Here is a 9,503-nt window from a genome sequence, read left to right as displayed (position 1 = left end):
GTCGTCACTCGACAGTCTGGTCAAGGCCAACAATACCTTCCCTATCACCGATCGATACACAGACGCCGAGACTAGACCCCTGCTTATGAGGAAGGGTGTGTACCCCTATGAGTACATGGATAGTTGGGCCAAGTTCACCGAGACCAGACTACCCCCTATTGACTGCTTTTATAGCAAGCTGAATGAGGCGTCCGTCTCACGAGATGATTACTCGCACGCGACTAACGTATGGAATAAACTGGGTTGTAAGAACCTGGGTGATTATCACGACCTGTACTTGAGGACAGATGTACTGCTGTTAGCCGACGTGTTTGAAACGTTTCGGCAGACATGTTTAAAGCAGTATAAACTCGACCCCGCATGGTATTACACCAGCCCAGGTCTGTCGTGGGACGCCTTGCTTAAAAAGACCGGAGTTAATTTAGAATTGCTCACAGATTACGACATGCACCTATTCATTGAGAAAGGCTTGCGAGGTGGGATTTCCATGGCATCCAAACGATACGCGAAAGCAAATAATCAATACGTGAAAGGTTACGATCCTAACAAACCAACCAATCACATTCTCTACCTCGACGCAAACAACCTCTACGGCTGGGCCATGAGTCAGTATCTACCTACAGGGGGATTCGAATGGGTACCCCACGTTGATGTTATGGGGGTTGCACCAGATTCGAACAAAGGTTATATCCTCGAAGTTGACTTAGAGTATCCCAAGGAATTACACACATCGCACAACAGCTATCCCCTTGCACCCGAACGTATGAGGGTTAACCCAGACTGGATGTCTGAGTACCAACATAACTTGTCAGGTGGGCGTGTGACAGACGTTGAAAAACTCGTGCCTAACTTAATAAATAAGACCAAGTACATCGTTCACTATCGCAACCTACAGCTGTACCTGTCGTTGGGTATGAGGCTGACCAAAATACACAGGGTGCTCATGTTCGACCAGAGTCCATGGATGGAGCCCTACATCAGAATGAACACAGACCTACGAAAAAAAGCCACCAGTGATTTTGAGAAAAATCTCTACAAGCTCATGAACAACTCGGTGTTTGGTAAGACTATGGAGAACCTGAGGAAACGCGTGACCGTGAAGCTGGTTCGGTCGAGTGAGGAAGACAAGCTCAGGAGATTGATAGCCAGTCCGGCATTCAACCGTAGTAAGATATTCACAGACAACCTGGTTGCCCTACACATGAAGAAAAGCCACATAAAATTTAACCGGCCTGTTTACGTGGGGATGAGCATCCTCGATTTATCCAAACACCTGATGTACGACTTTTACTACAACGAGCTCAAGAAACAGTACGGCGACAGGTGTGAAGTGCTGTACACTGACACGGATTCCCTGCTGATGGAGATTCGAACCGAGGACGTGTACGAGGACATGAAAAAACACCTCGATTTATACGACACCAGCGATTACCCTAAGACCCATGCCATACACAGTACTGTAAATAAAAAGGTCCTAGGTAAGATGAAGGACGAGTGTGCTGGCACGCCCATAGCCGAGTACATAGGTTTGAGACCTAAGATGTACTCCATACCGAAAGCCGACAATAGTGAGATCCGGAAGGCGAAGGGGGTTAAGAAGTATGTGGTGAAACAACACATCAAACACGCCAGATTCAAGGAAGCCCTGTTCAAGACCCGTACCTTTAGACATAAAATGAACACACTTAGAAGTGATGGGCATAAGATATACGGACTGACTATAAACAAGACGTCCCTATCGCCTATGGACACGAAACGTTGGATAGCTATTAATGGTATAAACACATACGCGTATGGACATGAAAAAATTTGAGGCTATTTACTACAGCCCGCGTGGGTACTGGAAAGGAGCTAGCGCAGTAGATAAGCTAGCTAAACTAGCGCGAGTACCCCCGGAGGAAGCCAAAGCGTGGCTTGAAAAACAAGCCCTGTGGCAGATCTATTTGCCGGCACCACGCTACGTGCCTAGAAGGAGGTTCGGTATTAACACACCTAATAGCATTCACCAGGCAGACCTACTGTTCCTACCCCACGACAAGAGGTACAAGTATGCCTTAACCGTAGTGGATGTAGCCAGTCGTTACAAGGAAGCCGAACCCTTGACCACGAAAGATTCGGCCCAGGTAGCCAGAGGATTCGAACGTATATACAAACGCAGTCCGCTGACGTGGCCAACAGAGCTGCAAGTTGACCCCGGACGGGAGTTCATGGGTGCCGTGTCACAACTGCTAGCCAAACACGATACAAAGGTCAGGCGTGGCACGGCCGGAGCCCATCGCAGCCAAGCCATAGTTGAGAGATTTAATAGGACTTTGGCTGAACGCTTGTTCGGCTATCAGTATGCTAGGGAGATGGCCACCCCTGGAAAACGATCGACTGAATGGGTCACGAGGTTACCCAAGGTGGTGTCGGCAATCAACCATGAAGTCACCCGTCTCACCGGTAAGAAACCGGCAGACGCTATCAAACTAAAATCAATAGTTGCAGAGTCGGCCGCTCCATTGCGTGGGAAGGAGAAACAGATACCAGATAGGGCCCTAGTGAGGTATCTATACCAGCCGGGGGAACACGAGGGCGATAGCCGTAAGCGGGCCACCGATCCTATATGGTCAGTCAAAACTTACAACATAGATAAAGTGGATATGAAAGCCGACGAACCTAACTTGTACTACTTGAGGGATGGGCCGGGTAGGGGATTTGTAAGAGAAGAATTATTGATCGTACCGTACGGCACAGTGTTACCTCCTACCAAGGCACAGTAATTTTGTAGTAGGGGTAATAGTAGCAAGAGCTAATGGCCCAACCAAAGCCTTATTTACTAAATAAGGCTTTGTAGAGGCATTTTGTGAAAGTGGTCCAGAACTATCATTCCCTATACTACTGGTTTCGTCGTCATTCGCTCCGCAAAAAGAGCTGTTACATGTCGCTCATATTAATGTCACTTGCTAGGTGACAGTGGTAGAAGCTACACCGAAACGTGGTTCACGTTATATTAAATATTACATTAAAGAAGTTTTATATCCAATGAACTCCCCTTGTTATTCATCACACCAGCTTCTAAATGCCACTCAAAGAAGAAACAGACAAGGTAGAACAATCACATAACTTTATATTACAGAATACAGGATGGCGCTTTACAAATTAGGGGGCCTCGGTGGTGGTAGTGATTACAAGACCAGTTGACTGAAGGATGTAGAGGTGCACCTTCCCCCATGTGGTGAAAACTGTGAACTTATCACTTGCAGGCGGGGGAGCAGCTCCTGGGAAGAGGAAACCATCGTCAACAATCATCATTATCTTTATGCCGCAAACTCTGTATTGCCAATACCTGTAGTCTGTTGGCAGTGAAAACGTACCCATGGGTTTCACTATAAACCAAACGGTAAATCAAAGAAATTAAAGTGTAATTACGATTGCGAATACGCACAATTTTACCTTGCCCATTGAACATTTAAATTTCGGAACTTTATTCAACTAAGGAATAAAAATTGTTTAACAAACGATCGTAGTTTCAAATCGCTCTATCGCTTCATTTGTGTGTTTTACAAGGGGGACGCGGCGTCAGCACATCAAATGAAACACCTAGAACATGTAGGGTTGGTCTAAGTTAACATTTATCACGTGCCACACGTGCATTTGTTTCACTGTTCCAACTGCTGCGCTTACCCCCTTGTAATGCAAACCAGTTTGCGATTCGAAACAGCGATTTCAATCTGTGATCGTTTGTTAAACAAATTTTCTTCTAAGTTGAATACGATCCTGAGATTTATGGTTTCAGTTGGCAATGTAAAATTATGAAGATTCGCAATCATAATTGTGGTTTATGTGGTTTAATTTTCTGTTTAAAGTAAAATTCCTCGGTACGTTAACACTGCAAACAGACCATGACCACCATTAGTCACAGCCACGTGTTTCATTAAACACGGACAAAACTGGGCGAAAATAAGCAAGTCGACACTACACGCCTCTACAATAATCCAATCATTGCATTTCCAAACATTTTCCAACATCGTCAATAACAACAGCAACAAACAATCCATCTACTTGAATTTCAACAGTCACATGTGAGTTTCAACTTACCTGCAAAACCGAAATGATACTGTAATGAAATATGGATTTCAGGACGGTTATTTATTTTTGTTCTCCAATGTATTTATTGATGCGCAAACAAGGTCTTGTGGCTGTTTAGCTGAAATGTATGTGCGATGGACTCACTCGCTCACTCACTTGGACTGAAATAGTGTCCATGCGACGTAAAGGCTTCACTCACTACAGAAATATGCTAGTTTCTAATTACAGTAAAATACGTAATGAAATAAATACACAAAACACAACCCTTGTACCTGCAGTCAGTTCTGTGGTCGCCAAGTAGTTGTAGTTTCTATCGGAACATTTCTTTTGAATAAAAGGATGCTGCAGATCAAAGGCGCTTTGACTCGTGGCGTTCAGGACCGTTCCAACTGACTGGTAGCTTTTCTCTTCTGTCGTGTCTAACACTGTCTGAAACAGATTATAGAGAGTACTGTACAAACCATTCAGAGCGGTGACTACGCTCTCAGTAAAATGTCTAAGCTTCTATGTTGCATTCCCGACATCAAGACTGTGAGATATGGATGTCGTTTCTTCAGAATGTAGCGGTATTAGCTTGGAACAATCTCCCAGAGGATCCCCAAATCTCGCTAATGTCTTTCGGATGCCATCGCAGTACCTGCCTCTTTCAACAACTCTTAAGTCTTTCTATGTGACTGAAGCGCATTACAAGTGCCCTATTACATGTATGTTTGTTGACGACAATTCACTCAAGAAACGAACCTTCTATACGGAACACAATATGTATTATGACACAGTTTTTTCTGGTATGATAGCCACGATACAGTAAACCTTCTGAAAGTTTGTCGTTAAGGTCGCACTCAGCAATATCACAGCTAATCTCTCAAAAGGAAAAAGAAAGAAAGACACAGACCAAAACGAAGGAAATGTATCAAGCAGTTAAGTGTACATAAGTCGATTAAGCTTGTTCATAAATGAAGAAAATTCAACAAACGGATGATGTCATTGTCAAATTAATTCAGTCCACTCACTGCACGTGTGTGCACACTAGATGGCGTTCATACCTATACCTGGTGACACCACCTCTTGTAGCCGTCACTGCACTACTTACATGATCCAGTGATCAAAATCATGATCATTGATCTATGTAATTGTGAGACGATGACATATGTCAACCAAGTCAGTGAGCCTGACCGCCCGATCCCGTTAGTCGCCTCTTGTGACAAGCATGGGTTTGCTCAAGAGCAAATCCAAGCCGGGTCCGTTCCTTATTAAGAAAATATTAATTCAAGGAATGAAATCACACGGTATTGCTGTTAGCATTACCATCTGATTGTTGCCTCTTACGAAAATCTAACTCTGATGGCAATAGGATGCGTAGTGAACGAGTGAACCAAGTATTGCATATTCCAACTACACCTACCCGTGAAGGTCCCGGGGTAGAACAGACCTTCAGCAACCCATGCTTGCCACAAAAGGCGAGTATGTTTGTCGTAAGAGGCGACTAACGGGATCGGGTGGTCAGGCTCGCTGACTTGGTTGACACATGTCATCGGTTCCCAATTGCGCAGATCGATGCTCATGTTGTTGATCACTGGATTGTCTGGTCCAGACTCGATTATTTACAGACCGCCGGCATATAGCTGAAATATTGCTGAGTGCGGCGTAAAACTAAACCCACTCACTGACTCACTCCAGCTACACCTTCAGAATAGCGAGACAAGCATGGTTTGTTGAAGTCCTTACCCGGATCTTCCCGCATCAGCATCAGAACGAAATCTGGACATCACTGTGGGAACCGAATGGTACCTATCCCAAAATATACGTCATTATGCATGCAAAGGGCCTTAGCCCGGAATCCATTTTCCACATTGATACAATATGTAAAGCCCATTTCTGGTGTCCCCGGCAATGAAATTGCTGGAATGATGCCTAAAGCGGTGTAAAATTATGCTCAGTCACCCACATGTAACGATAACATTTGTGACATGTTTTCAACATAACAAGGAATTATTTTACTTGCAATTCCCTTTTCCAAACTGTTTCCACATAACTTTATATAAGTTAAAAGATTACTTACAAGTGCTTGCAAATTGGTACTTGTTTCATTGAACGTGCCGATAAGGGCAGATGCCACGTCGAGTAGGATGCAGGTTCTACCAACATCTTTTCTAAACTTGATGGCAATCTTGGGCTGAAATGTCACCACAATCAGATGTTCACACGTTCTTCCCCCTTTGGTTCTGCATTCCCTATACAACTCCTCACAGACATATTTCTGAGTCCAGTCAATGCCCATCTAAAACCATGTCTCAGACTTGAAACAGTATCTTAAATGCTGTCGATGACTAATACTTAAAGAAAGTACTTGAGACAAGTGGAGGAAACACCTTGTGTAGTTCTCAAAACCCCAAAGGATGCGTTTTAAATCTTACAATCTGATAGCCGAATCTGTATTGTTGGAACATTTACATTAAAATGCCTAATACTCCACTCGTGAATGATGCGTTTGTTTACGGAAGTCATTTGCAATCATCACCCATTCATGTGCCCACACCTTGCTTCGGTAGTTAGAATTACTTTATGCCACTGTGTACGACTTCCCAGTACAGTAAGTATTGAAACCATTTCAAGCAGACGAGAAGTGAGAAGGTTGGATCTACCGGTATCTGTTTTTGCTTGACATTTTGTAAAAATATAATTTGGCAATGGTGGTATTTGTGATCTGAGGCTATTTATCTCAATGCTGGACAAATATATTTAGTGTACTTGCGTGTATTGCAGAGATTCAAACTTTTTTGTCAGCGAGGCATGGCATTGTATGTACATCAAAACTACCGCTTCGTGACGTCATTCGAGGACCTAATTTACGAGCTAGTATAATAATCAAGGTTATCCACGAATTTAGGTTATAGTTCTGTAAAGTTTTTCACACGTCTATCCTCCATGACAAAGTTAAGGAAGAACTTCATTCTTTGGCCAATGGGCATGTGTAAGTATACATGATGATCAAACATATATCAAATATATTAGAAGTTCAGTTTTATTTGTCCAAAATAGAAACAACTGTTGTCTGAAGTTTTTTTGAAAGCAAAGTATGTTAAATTCTGGATTTCTTTCGTGGTAGAAGATTGCAAAGGTTCGGTGCACGTGTCTACCAATGTTATCAATTAAAACCTACTTACCTGGTTGTAGTCCGTGTAGGCGCGGTTCCTATTGATGCTAGTCCCAGTCAGCAGCTTGCTTCGAGAGATGAAACTGATACCGGAGTCAGCATCCCAGATGTACGCCTCCTGGGTGACATTTAGGGTGGGGCTCACTACCCGCACCCAAGAAGCTTTTGTCGACCCCCTCTGAAACAGAAGATTGGTTACTGAATGATTGGGTGTTATGTTACGCCCCTACACGTGCAGTCATATTACACGATTGGTTATTGAATGATTGGGTGTTATGTTACGCCTCTACACGTGCAGTCATATTACACGATTGGTTATTAAATGATTGGGTGTTATGTTACGCCCCTACACGTGCAGTCATATTACACAATTGGTTATTGAATGATTGGGTGTGATGTTACGCCCCTACACGTGCAGTCATATTATAGTCGTTTGCGCATTCATGCACATTTGTACTATGTAACACCGGGGCTCACTTGGACAAAGCGATCTTAGCGATGTAATGAATGAATGAATGAATGAATGAATGAATGAATGAACTCCCATTCCCCAACATAAACTTAGCGCCATCGTAGCGCTAAGATCGCTTTGTGCAAAAAGGCCCTGGACCTGTCTCGTTGGACTAAAATGGATTTCTTCCTTGAGTGGAATTTAGAAGTTTGGAAGCACAATATGAACAAGCTTTATGGATAACAGCTTCTTCTATTTCGCGAGTTTCTTAAGTGACCAGTCTGATTACCACGACACACATATAACGCACAATCGAAGGCCATCTAAATCTTCCTTTGTCTATAGTATCTTATGCTATTGTTTACTTTTGTTCACAAGTGTATAAGTCTCAGATATACACATATCTCCTGATATAAGGTATGTACAAGAACACTGTGTCGCTGGAGCAATGAAGGGACAAAACAGAAAAAGCAATAGTGATAGTCAAATAGATCACCTTTGTTCCTTGTATTTCAATATGAACACATGTCAATCAATTTCTATTCACGTATTCGTGAGACAGTAGTTCAGAATACGATTTTAAACATATATGGGCATATATATATATATATATATTTAGGTTTGCTTGACCTTGAATACTTTGATACATCATTTCTTATACTGAAATGAAATGAAATGGACCACTAATTCCACTTGGTTATGACCGTGGTTCGATGTACGCATTTCGACTAAGCAAACAGCAAGAGAAGAAAGAGATAGATAAACGTGTCCGTTATACTCGACTGTGTATGTTCATACCTGTCTATCTTACGTGATTGTTCCGTTATTTCTTACTGTGAGTGTATATGTACCAGTTCAGACTTACCAGACCCTTCCACTGTGCATCACCACTTGCTAGTAGACAGACGAATACCGCGAGGTAGGGGAAGTAACCCATGATGACAAGGCTTCTTGCTAACCAGTAGGTAAATGTAAGTGTTTCTTTCATCGACACAACCTTGCTCTGTTCTTTTATACTGCGTAAATGCGTCATTGTTTTAGTTTTCGCCATGAATGTCATTTAAGCATGACAGAAAAAGAGGAATTATTCAAAAACGAATTCCAAGTCATCCCTGTTTGTTATTTCATACGACATCAGCCTATATTTTGACCTTTCGGAAAGTTAAAGAAATACCGTCGTCAAGTTAGATTGGTTGAAAACGTCTGCTTCTCAAAATGAACCATTTAGCGTCGCCGGCATGAGATTATGTTTGGGGTTGGGGCCAAAGTGACATGGAGGTTGAAGAAATTTATGCATTTTTAAACGATCACATAAGCTATCACACGTTTGTCACGAGTAAGTTATTCAGTTTGGAACACTAGATGTATCCTTTGAAAGGTATACATCTTGAAGGTTGCTGAAAATGTTATGCATGAATGTCACGTTTGAAACTCCGTGAGGACATATATCTCTTTCAGCGATTTTTTACTTTCAACACAATTTGAATTTGGTCGGGAATTACGACGTCACTAATTTTCATAAATCCACAACCAACGATACACTCACTATTCCTTTAAGGCAATATGTTTGTGAGCTTGGTTTTATACCGCCTTTGACATTGTCAGTATTCCATCAATATCACGGCAAGGGACACCTGAAATCGAATTAATGTTGTAACCATGTGGGTAATCGACTCATCGGCGTGATGAATCAACGCTTTAACTACTAGGCTACCCCACCTCCCCGCTAATTCAGTGACACAAAAAGATAATTCTCCTGGCTGAACATTCGTCCATTCTCGCCCAAGATTAGATTTACCCACTTCATTTAAGCATATTCTAATGAAA

The 9,503-nt window shown here is 42.5% G+C and overlaps 1 protein-coding gene across 1 annotated transcript; it reads right to left on the bottom strand.

The window, feature by feature from the left end:
- Positions 1-3,092: 3,092 nt before the first annotated feature.
- LOC137294064 (uncharacterized protein 6) lies at positions 3,093-8,736 on the bottom strand. Its single transcript, XM_067825000.1, has 5 exons — positions 8,542-8,736; positions 7,236-7,403; positions 6,131-6,244; positions 4,344-4,500; positions 3,093-3,260 (listed from the first exon to the last, which is right to left on the bottom strand). The coding sequence occupies exons 1-5, from the start codon at positions 8,734-8,736 to the stop codon at positions 3,142-3,144; spliced, it is 753 nt and encodes a 250-aa protein (XP_067681101.1). The 3' UTR covers positions 3,093-3,141.
- Between the last annotated feature and the right edge of the window lie 767 nt (positions 8,737-9,503).

The sequence above is a fragment of the Haliotis asinina genome, chromosome 1 (assembly GCF_037392515.1).
Source record: "Haliotis asinina isolate JCU_RB_2024 chromosome 1, JCU_Hal_asi_v2, whole genome shotgun sequence".
Classification (NCBI taxonomy): domain Eukaryota; kingdom Metazoa; phylum Mollusca; class Gastropoda; order Lepetellida; family Haliotidae; genus Haliotis; species Haliotis asinina.
This window is presented reverse-complemented; position numbering and strand designations above follow the sequence as displayed.